The sequence below is a fragment of the Haliotis rufescens genome, unplaced genomic scaffold (genome assembly GCF_023055435.1).
Source record: "Haliotis rufescens isolate VD_foot unplaced genomic scaffold, xgHalRufe1.0.p SCAF_5, whole genome shotgun sequence".
Classification (NCBI taxonomy): Eukaryota; Metazoa; Mollusca; class Gastropoda; order Lepetellida; family Haliotidae; genus Haliotis; species Haliotis rufescens.
The window spans coordinates 42,704,568-42,722,961 of record NW_025964223.1 but is presented as its reverse complement, the minus strand read 5'-3'; the positions used below and the strand labels follow the sequence as shown (position 1 = coordinate 42,722,961).

At 41.6% G+C, this 18,394-nt stretch overlaps 1 protein-coding gene across 1 annotated transcript in view; it reads right to left on the bottom strand.

Annotated features, from left to right (window-relative positions):
- LOC124140041 (synaptotagmin-7-like) overlaps positions 1 to 18,394 on the bottom strand; it is a 444,395-nt gene that overhangs the window by 283,291 nt on the left and 142,710 nt on the right. The window contains exon 2 of the mRNA XM_046507387.2: positions 1,641 to 1,883. Within this exon, the coding sequence (XP_046363343.1) occupies positions 1,641 to 1,671 (31 nt within the window). The 5' untranslated portion in view covers positions 1,672 to 1,883. The remainder of the gene's footprint in view (positions 1 to 1,640; positions 1,884 to 18,394) is intronic.

Sequence of the window (18,394 nt, the reverse complement as noted above, 5' to 3'; positions counted from 1 at the left end):
GAACATGAGACACACCTCACAATGACATGTAGTGTTACCTTCTACAGAGGAAAGGTTAACTCTCTGATGCCATTAGAGGGAGGGATTGCAATCCATGTCAACAAACTGCTCTTTGATGTGAAATGGACAAACTCTTGTCTATATCAACTCTTGAATTACATCCTTTGAAGTGATGGAACATGCATGATTGATTTCGTTTCAATGAACACGCACTGACTGTTGATGTGGTGGCATGACAGTCAAAGGAATGGTTAATATCACAAATACATTTACTGTTAAGTGACTGGGTACAAGTAGGAATTACAAAACATGATTCAACCTTCCTTGTATATTTATTGATTATTATCGGTTCTTGAGTGTTTGCTTTAAAGGATGAGAATGGTGCAATTACCCAGATTCCCGTAGTTAAGCATAGATGTCAAGTGGACTTTAGAAAGAATTTATCCTTGAATATTGATGTGATGCGTATGAGTGAGTGAGTTGGGTTTAACGCCGATTTTAACAATATTCCAGTTATATCGCAGCGTGTCAGCTTAATGTGGGAGGAAAGCCCGAAGTGATGCAGGTCTCAGATGTTAATCACTTAGGTGAAACTCACAAGCACAGTTATGGTGCTGACAAACCTAGAAACATAATCGAGGCGAACCGGGATTCGAACCCACAACCATAGGATTCTGGCGTGCCCAAGGGACGCAGCTCTGTACAGCGAATCGCGGTGCATTAGACGACTGGGCTACCCGTGCCCCCTGATACGTATGACAGGATGAGTAATATGCAGAATGTCAAATTAATAACTTTTATGTTCTGAAAGAAAATAAACAACATCTGTGTTTTCATTTGATTCTGTGTGAAATTCAGGTGATTCTGCGTGAAATTCAGGTGATTCTGTGTGAAAATCAGTTGATTCTGTGTGAAATTCAGGTGATTCTGAGTGAAATTCATTCCAGTTAATGGGAGACTGTGCTCCATTGTCTTGTGCTAATTTTACGACACTTGCTAGTTTTAGACTAGTAATTGATACTATGTGTGAAACTGAGACAAGGAATTAGGCTTAGCACAATTAACAGATTCATATAAATCATACAATTTAACTAGCAGACAAACACACTGGTATTTAAAGAACTTTTATCAAACCTGTCAGTCAGCCCAAGGCTTATCCCTCTTCAATAAAACCATTCTCTACAGGAACAAGCTACACAAACAGTAAGTGACTTTCTCCAAATCACTATTCATATCAAACGTCCTCTGAATAGATACATGCATATGAAAAGATGTACATCAATGGATAAATGAATAATAGACATTAATATATTGCAGAGAGATTTGAACACCAGAAGCTGAAAAATGAATGAATCGATGATTGCATTTATTATAGGAGTATCATTTAATAAAATGTCTATTTTAAAGTCCTATTTACAGCACATTGTTGGTGAGTTCATCAACTTGAAAGCATATTTGGAGATACTTTTCACATTTGTGTTCTTATCTCAAAATTGGTGAAATAATGCATAACCTATTTCAACCAATGCAGTTGAAGTAAGCGTATTTCCGCGAAGTAGGGTACGTGGAAACAGTTTAAAGGGACGTTGCACTGAACGTGCATTAACGTCATTTTCTTGTAAGAAAAAGTCAATACTCACCAAAATCTGCACTCGAATCGGAGACCGTCATGATTGTCGGTGGTCAGTAACACACGATCTATTCACAAGTTCTGACCAACATATCGCGACTTGTGTAGCCGGCACTTCACTCTCACGAAGACACGTTTTGCGCGTGCTTCTGTTTACGTGTTGATTTCACTCGAGTTCCGCACCACTTCTCCAGGAAATACCCCAGCTTTCACAGGGGGTCCGACAGGGTTGAGGTAGTTGACTCATGACATTCTGAAACAATAAAACAGATACATCAACGTTCTCGTGTTTCTTACACCTATCAACCGTGTTACGGATATGTTGATTAAAACGTGATTGTATCTCAGTGTGTGTTATTTGAATACTATTTGTTATTTTTCGTTACTGAGGTACAACGATATCCCTTTCGGTTCTCTCGGGAATACGGGTGGGTTGATATATACCGTTGCTATTAATAGCTGGGCGGACTGTATATTACCCTTTGAACCGATAAGCTGTTGAGGATTATCCCTTGAGTGTTTATCTCTCTAAGCTCTCTTCTAAGATAATCTGCTATATATACTACACACGTACGGTGAGAGATTGCAGACCTTCCTACCGTATAGCCCCTTGGCGATTTTCACATTTATACTACTTTTATTAAATACAGTGAATCTTCAAGGACGAAAAGAATCCTGACCGGCACTACAATGACTGTCGTGCCGAAACGTTTGTTTCCGTCGATGTTAAGAATGGCTCGGCAGTACCCCATGTTTGTACCCCTGATTGCTGAGGACCGGTTAGTGTGTGTCCCATTGTGTATCACCCAAGGCCGTAGTTAACTTGTTTTGACAGTGGGGGCAAATATTTGTACAAGTATCACTTGTCCCCAACTTGATTCAAATAAAACTGTTTTCTATAAAAATAAAAAAAACCCTGGCTGGCTACGGCACTGTCACCGTACCTCATATAGTCATCATATTATCAACCACCTGTTTGGGTCTCTCTCTCTCTCTCTCTCTCTCTCTCTCTCTCTCTCTCTCTCTCTCTCTGAGTCAGTATACTGTGTCTGAGTGGGGTGTTCATGTTAAACTGCGGCATGGTATCTCAGTGAGCTAGCACTATAAATCGGCATCAGTCCGGACTAGTACAAGTAGCCACACACATACACGTGCATACTATATAAGTGCAATAATCTTGGACGCGACGTCAAACCCAATTTCACACACACACACACACACACACACACACGAGTTCCCAACAGCTCCGTGTAGTGAGTGGTCGCTCGCTTATTGCCACTAAACCCCAACACTAAAAATATATGGGGCAGGCGCGGTCGCATTGTTTTTCAATAGAGGCATGATCGAGGTGTGTCGTTTCACTGACAAGTTATTAAGCTTCTGTGATAAATCATGCAGGCCTTGTTTGTGACGTGAGAACGTCCACTTCACAACACCCAGTCATAGAGCGGGTTTCCTCTGCAAAAGCAAAGGTTCTCAGTTACATCGCGATTAATGAGGTGCCATGTCCGCACTTGAACAGAACTTCTTTTCCATCCGTTGGTGATTAAACTTGACACCCGTTATTAGTTATATAATCACAGTCAATCGTCTAAAACGCGAACAATGAAACCACCCCGTTAATACGAGGTTCTTTTCCCAGTTAAACCGTCCTAATTAACAACATTGAGTTTCGCACTATTGAACCATACATGAGAAATGTGTTCCCCAAAATATAAAATTCCGGAATGCTGGGGTTGCGGATAAAGGGAATCCGGATTACCGGGTGTCCGATGTATTTGGTTAGGATATTGTTCCTGATCAAACACAGCCAAAATATTGTTGATTCTGAGAGATAGAATGTCACACACCCAAACAATCTCACCAGTCCCGCCTATTTACTCGAGCCATATTTCGCAATGAGGTTGTAATTGGAGGGCGGGGCTGTTTCTGCAGTGGCTGTTATCTCCATGTTACGGCGCGGGGAAAACAAGCGCTCACTTAAAGTATGTCAATGCACAAAACCTACACGCCATTCTAGCTGGTGTATTGTTGTTATATTGCCGATTACGGCATAAAATACCACTCATCCACTCACTGGTGTGAATGCAGGCAAACTGTCAAATATACTCAGAGTCAAAAGTAACGGAACGGGATTAACGCCATGACGTGAGAATGTTATAATCATTATGTTTCCCCGAAAAGCGTATTTAAGCCCGAAACAGGCACAGTACTGATGTACACTGTAACCTTCGTCCTTCGCCGTCGGGGTACGATGACACACCAGTTCAACCAGACCACAGGGATATGTTTTGCGCTCCGGAGCCCCTGGGTTATAGCATTGATGTCGAGTGAATGATGTTCATCTATGTAGTTGGTTTTGCTGATTGTGGATATAGTATGTTGTTTTTTGGTTTTATGAATCCTAAGAGTTCAAAGGAAAAAGAACGCAAGTGGATTTTGTTCTACTTAACGAACCAGTGTGATAAATTTATGTTCTGTTTCTTCTGAAAATAGTGTATACAATAGTAGGGAAAAAATCCCGTGCAGCATGAAAAATAACTTTGAAATAAAATTGCCATGTTTTAGTTTAGAATCATGCATGATAAACCCATGTACAAACACATTGTCATGGTTACGCACGATGAACCAGAAATTGCACGTGGATTCAACGCATTGCATGCACAAAATCCCACGAGTAAGAAATTCGTCACACATTCACAGAGCACGTGGGGTCGAGTCAATTGAAACACGAGTAAATCGTGGTAGTGAAAATAACTTTGAAATGCAAAACCTTGTTGACGGCCTAACCTCATTATGTCATGCCACGCCTATCTGAAAATTCGGCGATCGGGTAGCCTAGTGGTTAAAGCGTTCGATCGTATCGCCGAAGACCCGGGTTCGATTCCCGACATGGGTACAATGTGTGAAGCCCATTTCTGGTGTCCCCCGCCGTGATATTGCTGGAATAGTGTTAAAAGCGGCGTAAAACCCTGCTCTCTCACTATTTGAAAATGAGCGGTTGCGTGCAATGGCATTGCTTGGAACCGGATTGTTTGAAACCCTAATTGCACAAAACGTTGTTGTTTGGCGTTTTGGTGTTCATCGTAACACCATAAAGTCGCTCTGGCATAAAGGCATCATATCACATTACAGAACCCCATGAGTGGTCATCGTTGGCAATTCGACAGGTATACAGTAACGTCCAAACCAACCGGTGACGTTGGTCTAACTTTGACAAGCCTTGCTCCAGATCTGGAATGACATCCCTCAACCATCTTGCGTCGTCGATGAGGTGCCGTTGTCAAGCTTGTGTCGCTGTTAAGCTAATGGTGGTCACACCCGATGCTGGCTTGTGAACTGACAATTGACCCCAAACCACCTTCAGCCTGAGATGACGTGTGCATACAGAGGACATATACAGAATGACGCAATTGGAACACGATGACACACATCAACCAAGTCAGCGAGCCTGACCACCCGATCCCGTTAGTCGCCTCTTACGACAAGCATAGGCGGCAGGTATATGGATTGCTAGAGACCTATTCTCTACCCGGATCTTCACTGGTGTGAAGTGCGAGAAAGCCCTATAGTGATGCCTGTCTAAGATTTTTACAGTCTCTTTGAAATCAGACTTTAAAAAGATCTAATTTTAATGAGATAAAGACATATACTACTTTGGTGAAATTCACAAGCATGGCGATGGTGCTGACAAACGTAGAAACATAATCAGGGCGGATTTGTGATCAAACCCATGATAATTGATTTCAGGTATATCTTACGGCGCAACTCTGCACAGCGAATTGCGGCGCCTTACACGAACGGATCATCCGTGACCGCAATTATGCAATGAAGGTTTTTTGGATAAAAATGAAACTCATGTAGCCTGAGATGAGCGAAACCGAGTTTTTGTGTTTGCAGCTGGTTCGCCTGGTCCGGATTCGTACAGTTACAGCCCGAGAAGATGCAGATGAGATATCACAAACTGCGGCGTTAAACAACATTCGCTCGATCACTCATCGGAGTGTGAACGCGAATATTAATGATGCCCCTGCCTGCTAATGTACCAAATGCGAAAAGGAATGTCAAAATCAATGTTCTTACAACAAGCAAGAGACACGGACGCCCACGGTAATTAATGCCGCTTGTTTGATAACCATATGTCAAGCTTAGCACTCAAAAGATGTAATACCTAATTAAGCTTGTATTTCCACAGCATTAGCCATTACAAGCCTACCTGTCTCCTAATTAGAGGCTGATTGTAATTGATTTGGGATCTTTATCCAACAGTAACCCTTCATAAACGCCGCTTCTGTGATAGATGGTTTCCATGAAAGGAGTGTTGCAGCTGATAAATCGTCGGGGATGTTGCGGGGGCCCTGACCGGAAATACATCACTGATGTCGTGCTTCTCCAAGACGCACGTCCAGATCTTGTTGGCTTTTTACGCCATGAACAATATTCTATCAATATCACGGCGGGGGACACACATTGTTCCCATCTAGGATTTCAAACCCTGACTTTCGGCGTGAAGAGCGAACGCTTTGAGCAGTAGGCTACAACACCGCCTGCTACGATCTAGAGTACTGTGACGTATAAGAATAGGTCTTCAGCAACCCATGCTTACCGTAAGAGGTGACTATGCTTATCGTAAGCTCTTTGGTCAAAGAATCCCTTTGGAATATTTTTTTTATTTTACACATGTCTTACATCTAAAAATACACTCTAGATACAGTTAAATGTGTTCAGTCATACTTTATGAATAGCAATATATTCTTGCTCTAAAAGGCGTCTATGCGTGTCGATTATTTACAGACGGCGGTCATATACACATATATATATACACAAATCGTGAAAATGTTTACCACTCCTGGCGGCCTCTTTACACACAACACCGCGCTCACGTCTACAGGTCTTTCCTGTGGTACGGTAATTAGTAGAACCCCCTCCCTCAAGTGTATCCTCCATGATATAACCTACTCTCATTAATTAAATGCTGCCCTTTCCCAGCGTCACGGCTATGGAGCTGAGACAAAGAGACCCTACCGTCATAAAGTAATTGGGGTCCAATAAAAACAATGCTCCACCAAACCTCATAAACATGGTCACTGAAAGTCGTACTACAGGCGTTTAATGTCAAATCACAAAAAAATCATTTGAATAGCAATAACGTTTAACAGGATCATGTATTCTCTTAACACCATCGCAAAACATCATGTAGAAGCCACAACAGTACTCATATTTTCCAACAAAATCACATCTAAAAATGAGACATCCGCAAGTACATATAATAAAATGTGTATTAACATTTTTCGTCAGGAAATCGAAAGGTTATCTCCTTGTTACCGACTCCAGGTTCAGCTAAACATGGGTCCTCCTTTAGTCAAAAGTTTGTCCCCCCTCTAATGAGTGTGACACGCGTTGCACACGAGTGACGAACGGGGTGCACACGGGTTGCGTAACGCGTTGCCCATGCGTGTAAGGGGAATGAACTTCTAGGCAGTAGTGTAGCTGGAATATTGCTGAGTGCGGCGTTAAATAACAAACAATCAAAGACATTTGGATTTGAATCAGTGAGCAATGCCATTCAAATTGAATACCTACATTGAATATTAGGGTGCTGCAGAGTTGTACGGAGACGTGATGAAGAGTAAATTGGGCTATACATGTAGGTGAGGTGAGGTGAGGTGAGGTGAAATAAGGTTCAATGATGCTTTCAAGATTATTGCACAAAGTCTTATAAAGCGCGCGTGTGTGTGACTGTGTGGCTGCTTGTACTAGTCCGGACTAATGCCTATTTTATAGTACTAGCCCATTGAGATACCATGCCGCAATTTAATACCCCACTCAGACACAGTATACTGACTCCGAGCCGACCAGGCCTTGTTTTAGCCCCTTAATGCCTATCGCCAGACAGGGTAACAACAAGTACCGCGGACCTTCCGTTCTCCGGGCGGAAGCTCTACCACTAGACCATGGAGGTGGTCACCTATCTGATATCTTTCATGATGACTTCTTAAATTATGCAGATCGTTTTGCGTCTCTTTTTAACGACTTCAATGAAACGTGTCAGGGATTCCCGGATGAAAGCATCTAGCAATTGACTATTTCCTCTTTAAAAACCATTGTGGCATTTACGTTTGGAGAACTTGAATTGTCGCATGTTCCTGGAATGAAAAACACGTGTTTCGGAGGCATTATTGAGCTCTAAATGCAATTTAGACACGGAAAGTCAGTTATGGCTGCAGATCAGCTACAATAAGCAAAGTTGGCGATCATTGTTGACGGAGTACAGAAGCAAGAAAATCCAGTCTTTGGACTTTACCATGTCGATATTTCAAATCAAATCTGTTGCGCAAGGAGAATGAGACAATGATATATCTCTTGATGATCTTAATCAGATATTCCTCAAATAATATACCCCAAGGGTTCTTTTTCTTATAAAACGAGGGCTTGATGTTATAGTCCGTGATGAAAGTTCGTCTTAAAATCCTTGATTGTTAGAGTCGAATAAGTACCTCCGAATTATTTAAACATTTTTAGCCGAAAGGCAAAGCATAATGCCAATGAAACTTCAAACGGCCGATGATCAAGGAATATTTTAGAAAAAAAACAACCAACATACTTTCCAGCGATTCGGACAACGGTTATATTTCCAGGAGTTTCCGAACGCCTCTAACTACGAATGACTATGGTCTCAAGACAGGTTCGTTTTATGTTCAACAAAAAAAAGTCATATATGCTTTTATGCCTGGTGTCGACATTGCCCGACGGAAATGGCTCAGAATTTGAATCTTTAAGTGTCAAGATACTCCGCTGGAAGTCCAACGCTCTTAGGGTCATCGATATAAAATCGTATTGATTAAGGGTAGCCAACATTCTCAGTGCGTCAAAACGTATCCATTGAACGTTAGTGTGCTTGTCGCCTGTGGAGGGGGAGAGCGATAGGCCATGTTTACTTGCGATCATTAGGACAGATCACCAAAAAACGTTACTGAAAAAGTCAATTGGGCAAAGGTTTCACGGGAAATTTTAAAGGTCGAGTTTTTGTGTGTGAAGGATTTATGGCGTCAATCGAACGCCGTTCCCATGTATAACTGCAAGAAACGCTGATTGACTGGTCACTGATGGAAATTCGATATAGCTGTGTATAAAAAACGCACGTTTGATGTTACTGTGTATAAAATTACCGGAAAATACACTAAACACCAGTCACTGGTGCTTGTTTATATTGTGAAGAGTGTCCTATTTAACTTAATGTTCGGTAGTTAAAAGGTTGGAACTTCATTCCCTGGGGAGTAAAAACGGAGTGGTATCTGTCTGGACATAGATAAAGTTCAACGTTTGTTATGGATATTGCTTAACGCTGACTCTAGAGGTTTGACGTCATTAAATAAATGACGTTACAGTAACATGATTACGTTGAGAACAGACCTCTTTACCCCCGCCCCACCTCTTCCTCGCCCCCACCTCCTACATTACCCCACTCCTACAATACATCCCATTGACATTTTTCGTTGCCCATATTTTAGAACCCATTACAAGGGACTAATTAATAACATAGACATGACGTTCCAGCTCGAAAAAAACCCTATTGGGATCCTTATAAAAACACAGCGTATGGTAAGTAGCTACTATTTTGAGAGATATCGATACAGCTAAACTGACAATTCATTTTTGCGTTAGCTTCTTTCGAGGTAAGTTATTTTTTTACATCGAAAAAGACGCTACGGAAATCCGATGGTCAACGACACAGAGAGCGGGGTCTTGATGCTGCCAGTAGCTTTCGTTTACTGGCGACGGGAAGGCTTCCTGTTGCTGATGAATCGCTACACAGACGCACGACGCAGTATCGGGTACAGGATAGCATATTTCAACGGCGAATTCCAGAGAAGCTTGCGCTGAGCCTAATGACTCTAAAAAGAACAGCACAGCTCTTGGGGACATTAAGCCCCATAGACCTCTGCACACTGCGACAATAGACCATTAAGCTTGTCGCCAGTGCATCAAGGCAAGGAGATTTAAAACAGCTGGGAAGAAGGGGATCCGCTGTATGATAGAAACTTTTGAAGCGTTGTTTTATTGCATTATTTCCAACCAAAGGGATCATATATTCAAATGATATGGTATGCCAGGAGCCATTTTTGACAACCAGTCTTGAATAACTTCAGTAAGGAGGGGAATTTTGTAATGTCATCAGATGGGTTCGTATGCATAAGAATAAAACTTTGTTCTGTTAACACATCTTATAGACTTGTAACAACTCCAAGGTTCGGCCAAACTGTCCAAATGCTAATTTGGACGTTTTCGAGAAGCATTTTCCCAGTTGTGGAAAGTGAGAATCTATCATGAACCGAGCTGGGGTTTTTTAGTTTATATAGCCTCGGTTAAACACAATACAACATGTGGTTGAAGAATCGTCCTTGGTCTTTGGGTGTACAATTTCATAGCTATATTGTCTTAATGGTAAAAACATCATCGTTCCTATTCACTCATTTTGGCCATGCCACTGTACCTAAGTATGTTCAGGCGACAGAAAGACAAAGGGTCTCTTTCGTAAAATAATTTGAAAGAATTTTTGTAACAATGAATTAGTTATTCCTCGTATTTTTCTGTATTTTTTTCGTAGACTGCACAATCCTTTCTTGTCAACCGCAATTCAGAGCAATCCATATTAGAAATATTTAAGTAAAGAAACATTAAAGAAACATTTTGGTACCGATGGTGTGTTTGGAATGAGCCTTAGTGCCACGTTCTTTCTTAGCGTGGAAAGAGTTTTAAAAAGGTACTTTCCACGGATATCGCATCTTCCCGAGGCAAGGGAGTTAACTGACTGTAAAAGTGGACTTTAAGAGCCAGTTAACTCCCTTGCCTCGGGAAGATGGGATACCCGCTGTGACAAATACTTCAGCAGTAAAATGGCTGCCAGCTTAAAAAAGGAGGAGGAACCACTATACATTCTGCAGTCATCAAACTTTACCACAACAGCCCGCTGTATCTGAAATAGATACTCTCTGGTTAATTTTGTTTTGTTTGTTTGTTGTCACACCCAGCTATATTCCAGCTATATGACGTCGGTCTGTAAATAATCGAGTCTGGATCAGACAATCCAGTGATCCATCATGAGCGTCGACCCATGCAATTGGGATACGATGACATGCATCAACCAAGTCAGCGAACATGATCACCGTTGGAAGCTTCTTACGACGAGCACAGTCGTCTTTTACGACACACGCATGGGTTGCTGAAGACTTATTCTAACCCGGATCTTAACGTGTCTCTTGTGACGTTCAGGCGTCACCGTTAGTGGGTGAGTTTTTTGTTTATCACGCTTTGAACAGTATTTTAGTCACACCACGATGTGTTAGTTTAATAAGGAAGGAAAGCTCGTTTACCCTAGTATGGTTGCATAGCTGACAAACCTAGAACCATAATCGGGGTGAATCTGTTATTCGAACCCACGGCCATTGGTTTCTATGACACTTTCAAGGGACACAACTCTGCACAGCAAATTATCAGACGACTGGGACAGCCGTGCCTTACCAGCCGTAGGATTAGAGTGAGCATGTACTAGGTGGTTAATTCGAATTGAACAAATCAAGACCGTTATTGCACTTTCAAGTTATTCTTCAAAATAATTATGATAGTTAACTCCCTTTAGACTCCGTTAAAGAAAAATACCATTTTCTCCTTTTTAACACAAAGACAACTCCCTTAAATACCAATAGCTAATAAATAGCAAAGTTCAAAGAGCAACTATTATATGTCAGTACATTTAAAGAGAAAGGTCATGAGTTATGATTCAAATATACAGAAAATATTTGCTTTTCTTGTCAAGTAACATGTTTATAACAGGGGAAGACCCGACAAAGTTGATATTATGGCGCAGTGACAGAGACACGAGTGAAAATGTCAACAAGATATATTTCATAATATTTGCTTATATCAAATTATACATTGTCTGTACGTCTACACGGGTGAGGTGGAGCCCAATGATAACTAAACGGACGAATGTGTGTCATGAGCGATGCTATGAAGGAACTGTTCTCGCCTGTCAGAGTTGGAGCCTTAGTGTCAGATTGTGTGGATCACTACCCTGACCGCAGACTCAAATTGAGTGAGTGAATATGGTTTTACGCCGCTTTTAGCACTTTTCCGGCACTATCACGGCGGGGGACACCAGAATTGGACTTCACACATAGTACCCATGTCGGGAATCGAACCCGGGTCTTCAGCGTGACGAGCGAACGCTTTAACCACTAGGCTACCCGACCGCCCCTGACTCCAACAGAGAGATATATAGGTCACTGGTATCAGTAAGACAGCGCCTGGCTAACTGCCTGGGCCCCGTTCCACAAAGCGATCTTAGTACTACTTTGATCGTAAGCCTATGCTGAAGTATGGGAGTTACGACCAACTTAGCACTAAGATCGCTTCGTGGAACAGGTTCCTGGCCAGTTCACTAAATGTCGTTCAGCCATCTGTTTATTACATCACATGATCCCGAAGTTCGGATTAAATCAATAAAATCGTATGCCTTTTATAACACAAGAGAGAGGAACGTGTCGATAGTACAAAGGGACGCAATTTCATTATATTCATACAGAGGGCTGTTTGATAGTAAAAAGGCATGCAATTTAATTATTTTCATTAAAAAATCGGATTACGAATAGAGAGGTGTTTTTGAAAGTAAAGGGAGACATGGTTTCCCCAAATTTGTTACATGCGCCATTTGTCACACACTCCGATTTTGCTCAGAGGGTATCGTGATCAATTAAGACAACCCCTACTGTTGGAATGGAATAGCCCAGCAATCCGCAATTTTATTGTTGTAATCTGGATTGTGTATACAGAGTGGAGGGTTTGAAGGTAAACGTGACTTCCATAAACGCAGTAATAAATAAGTTATTAATAACTGCACAAACTGTTCATTTAATCATTAACACGGAAAACTGCAGACTACGATAAGAAATCAGTGACATTATTAAGCCAATAACTCAACAAAAGCCCCGCCCACTGTATTATTACATATCCGCCAATCAGAAAACTGTAGTCGGGTAGTGTGTGTTCCCTTAAAATACAAAAATACCTTCACATTATTGGGAAAATAATTTACTTTTGTAAGCCAGGCAAACATTAGTCACCTACACGTTTTGTTTGTTTGTTAATTCATGTCACCAAATGATTTTGTAATGTATATGTTAATACGTCAACACGATTGGTAAGTTTCAAGAGTGAGTGAGTTTGGTTTTTCGACGCTGTTAGCATTGTTTCAGTAATATCACGGTGGGGAGCACCAGAAATGGCTATCGCGACGTATCAGCTGGATGTGATGTTTACGACTTTGGTGAAACCCACGAACAAGGTCATTTGGCTGACAAACCTAGAAATATCATCAGTGCTAATCTGGGACTCGAACCCCCGATTCTTATTGTCTGGCGACTAAGGGACGCAACTCTGCACAACGAATTCCACATTCGTGACCAACTCGTGTTATTCCGGGACAAGCCGAATAGCTTCGTGTAGGTAACGTTAAGGGGCGAGTGGTGACGAATGCGAATTCCGGAGGCTTGGTCTACTCAAATACAAGTGTATTGTGGAACACATTTCGTGTTTTCAGAAGTTTCGCTGTACGGACATGATGGTCCATTCAATATAATTGTAGACATTTGCACAAGCAGTCTGGCTATTCGGAACATGATCCATTCACTATTATTGTAGACATTTGCGCTGACGTTGTTGTGAGTAGAGAAGTGCTGATTTAAACCCCAGTGTGAAGAACGCCGCATAAATCAGACCTACAATCAATAGGCAATTACAAGAAATAAGCGCCCTAATCCCTCTTCAATTTGATTAAGCCTTCTTATTGATTTCAAAATCGACTACAACATTCAACTTAACCCAAATTCTAAACATTAGGCACCGTTCTTGTTTAATGACTGAAAAACTCGACCCTGGTCTTCACCGTCAGATCACGGACACAACGCGTCGAGGTGTTAGGATGAAGAGTTTAGGATGAAGTGAAATGAGAGAGGAGAGAAATCGAACTAGGCATTTGAGTTACGAAACTTGCGACGTAGTGATTTCATTCCCCGTATATTATATATTGTTTGGTTTACATATTTAATTCAAAATCATAGGTCGGTAGTAGAAATAGAACAAAACCCCATTTTTTCAGAATCTTTTTTTTTAAAAGTGGTCATTAGATGGTATACTCTGTTGCAATCTCATTAAAATCAGATCTTAGTTCTCGCTACCGCTAAACAAAGATCTGAGGACATCCCATTAGGGGTCACGTCAGAACGACCTTTCATCCGACCAATCACAGCGTCGCTTACAAGATCATGAAAGTGACAGTCGGAATGTGATTTCTAATCATGCAAACTCGAAAACTTTAACACGGGGTATTCCGAACGATAGTTACGGGATTAACGACTGAATCCATACAATCTAGACCATATATTTGCCATTCCAGAATGTTCTTTTGTTCAGGTTGCAAATTGTTAATCGAGAATTTGTCAAAATATGTTTCGAAGCGTAGTCGCCAAATTGAAATTAGTGCCGTAAAGCACGAGAAAGCTGCCTCCTGATTGGCTAATGTCGACTTCTTGTCCGTCCTTCCATTGGTCGGTCAAAATTCGCGCAAGGTCGATCTGACGTGACCCGTAATGGGATGTCCTCAGATCTTTGTTAAGCGATAGCCAGAACTAAGACCTGATTTTAATGAAATTGACTCTGTAGGGTTAAACAATTAAATACCAGCCTGTTTCACAACTGTTAGAGCAATACGTGCAGAAGCTGAGGCATCCGTGGTGCCAACCATTAAGCATGGTAATAATTATCGGAAAAGTATTCTCTTTTATATAATATCTCTTTTAATGAAATACATTTACAGACTCAGTAGGATTAAATCTTTAATTGTCATCATAATGTTAATTTTATTGCACATGTATTAAGTTAAAGGTCAGAGATCTGTAAACCAAGAAATAATAAAGAAACTTAAAACGGTTGACAATGCGTTAAGTCTCCATGGAGCCGTCGAACAGCTTCCTTGATGTGACATGAACATCAAATAACACTCAAAGCATAAGTGTTGTTATGAAAGTACACAAGCATAACCCAAACTCAGTTTGATCGGCGTTAGTGTTGTAAGCACATGTACGCTAGGCATTACGACAGGGATGTTCTATGCACTGAAGCACGCAATGACAATTATCATTACGTGGAAAACAAAGTCGATTTGCATGCTTTTATTGATTCCAGTCAAACGGACCTGAGGTTATGTGGTGTTTGTGAAGTGACGCGGTAGCTGTAGACTAGGGTGGTAATACCACGTAGAATTGCCAAGGAATTATAAAAACGAGTTTTTAACACATTTTAGGTTTTTCTCCAAATTAACTTATTCATTGTTGAATATTAGATTAGGAATAAAATATGAGGCTTATAATGGAGGTGTTATCCGTCGCCTTCACAAGTATGGAGGTATCCGTTGCAGTGTGGGAGGTATTAGGTATCCGTTGCAGTGTGGGAGGTATCAGGTATACATTGCAGTGTGAGGGGTATAAGGTATCCGTTTCAATATGGGGGTATTAGGTATCCGTTTCACTGTGGGTGGTATTACATATCCATTTCAGTGTGGGAGGTATGAGCTATCCGTGTCAGCGTGGGAGGTATTAGGTATCTGTTGCAGTGTGGGAGGTATTAGGTATCCGTTGCAGTGTGGAGGGTAGGTATCCGTTGCAGTGTGCAAGGTAGGTATCCGTTTCAGTGTGGGAAGTATTAGGTATCCGTTGCAGTGTGGAAGGTATTAGGTATCCGTTGCAGTGTGGGAGGTATTAGGTATCCGCTGCAGTGTGGAAGGTATTAGGTATCCGTTGCAGTGTGAAGGGGATGTATCCGTTGCAGTGTGGGAGGTATTAGGTATCCGTTGCAGTGTGGGAGGTATTAGGTATCCGTTGCAGTGTGGAGGGTAGGTATCCGTTGCAGTGTGGGAGGTATTAGGTATCCGTTGCAGTGTGGGAGGTATTAGGTATCCGTTGCAGTGTGGAGGGTAGGTATCCGTTGCAGTGTGGGAGGTATTAGATATCAGATGCAGTGTCTAAGTTATTACCAATGAACCATCCAACGAAAGCCTAAAGTAACCATAGCAAACATACAAGTTGGCATTAGAGTGAGTGAGTGAGTTGGGTTTAACGCCGCTTTGAACAGTATTTCAGTAATATCACAGCATGTCAGTTTAGTATGGGAGGAAAGCCCGAAGTGATGCAGGTCTCAGACGTTTACCACTTTAGAAAAATAACACGGGTGAAGTGCTGACAGACCTAGAAACATAATCGGGACGAACCGACATAGGTTTATCCAACTTAATAATGCATGCTCAGGATCAGAGAACAGAGGAGCCTTGGGGTTAACGCGTTCGCTCGGCACGCTGATGGCCCGGGTTCGAATCTCAATATTGGTAAAATGCGTTGCCAAATTCTTGTGTCTCCCGCTGTGATATGGCTTGAATGTTGCTTAACAGCAGGGTAAAACCACACTCACTCACTAACCCACTCACTCACTCCAGTGGTGGTGCAAGACCGAAGGCCAAGGCTCACTTATTGGAGTCAGGCTTGCATAACGCGATCACCCATCCACCTACTCTTAGCCGCCAGCGATGCATTACTTGATTTGTGACATGACTGTTATGCACAGGACCACATGCCATCACGTCTGAACGATGTCATTACTGAATTTCGTAGCAATAGTAAACGTAGTGCTTGTGAAGCAATGACCTAAATTAAACAAGACGACACTAGTCGTGTTTCCCCGGACACGTACAAACAAGGCGACCCAGCTCCTCTGATAATTATCTCCAATTCAGCAAGCGTGATTTACGACGTGGGGTTATCTATCAGTTTCCAGGCACCCTGCCTTCGTGTAACGCTATCATTCGGCTGGCCCCCTGTCCAAACAACCAATAGATCCTGATTACCCACGCCACTTAACCTTGCGGAAATACAGACTGGGACTTTATAACAGTGTTCCGTATAAGCACAAGCTGACGAACAGTGACATATGTTTAAGGGTTAATATGTGTTGTAAATCCACGATGATATAGGAGATGCTGCTTCCTTGAAGCGATCCGTAAGCTAAAAACGCCGGCGCTTATACCCTGTTCTACTCAGCCAATGAAAGGAGGTGGTTTAACCAGGCAAAGTGTCTATGGTTGTGATTGGTTAATATCCTGCTCTTTGAGTGGGCGTAAGAATGCACATTTACGACTGAACTTGGTCATAAATTTATAGGATAATCACTACTTTACACTTAATTTCGTATCGGTTACTGATCTCACCGTTTCCTTAAGACAGACAAATAACATCTTCAACGCAAAAGTCTGCAAACCAGATCTCGAACCCATCTTGTGAATCACGTTTTTACGGATCGTATAGGATGCATTCTCGTTGTTCAAAGCAGATTTGCCCCATTGTATTTACAGTTTAAGCCCAGATAATACATGTGTATATTTTTTCTCTGTATAATTAGGGTATTCTTTAGCTGGTTAATTGATAAACACAGCAGACAAACGGGCTTTTGAGTTTGGTTTAACGACGTAGTGAACACTATTTAAGTTATATCACGGCATCACGGCGTGTCAGCCAATCTCATTAAAATCAAATGTTAGTTCTGGCTATCGCTAAACAAAGATCTGAGGACATCCCATTACGGGTCACGTCAGACCGACCTTGCGCGAATTTTGACCGACTAGTGGAAGGACGGACAAGAAGTCGACATTAGCCAATAAGGAGGCAGTTTTCTCGTGCTTTACGGCATTAATTTTAAATTGGCGACTACGCTTCGAAACATATTTTGACAAATTCTCGATTAACAATTTGCAACCTGAACAAAAGAACATTCTGGAATGGTAAAATATATGGTCTAGATTGTATGGATTCAGTCATTAAACCCGTAACTATCGTTCGGAATACCCCGTGTTAAAGTTTTACGAGGTTGCATGATTAGAAATTGGATGTCCTCAGATCTTTGTTTAGCGGTAGCGAGAACTAAGATCTGATTTTAATGAGATTGCGTGTCAGCGTTAGTTAAACCCAAGAGCACGGGCACGGTAAAGAGGAAATAACAAAATCAGTGCTAATCCGGATGTCAAACCATTGAACATCGGTTCCTGTCACCCTAAGGGACGCAACTCTGCACAGCAGCTACCCGTAACCCTGAAGTTTTTCTCATCATGGATGTTTCAGGTTCCTTATGATTATGGAAAGGCTTTGTTGGAACGACTTGCATCGAACTTTGTCGAACTGGGATTTAGATATTCCCGACTATGCTTGTCATAAGAGGCGACTAACGGGATCGGCTGGTCAGGCTCGCTGACTTGGTTGATGCATGTCATCGTATCCCAGTTTCGTGCATCGATGCTCATGATTTCAATCAATGGATTGTCAGGTCCAGACTCGATTATTTACAGACCGCCGTCATATAGCTGGAATTTTGCTTAGTGTGGCGTTAAACAACAAACAAAACACACACACAAAAAACCCTTAAGGAATACGTGTTTATATGTTATTCAGATCTGTTTAAGGACAATATATTCCTTCAGTGTTTGTTCATGATGTTAATGAGTGAGTTGTCTAAGTTATGAAAGCATGACGACATTTATTTTCATACCAATTCCAAAGAAACATATTTAACAGTACATTAATCTTATCGATGAAATCAGGACTAAACAATCGATCTCTTAACTCAATGCTTCAATTAACCACTGAGAATTATTCTTTCCTTGAAAGA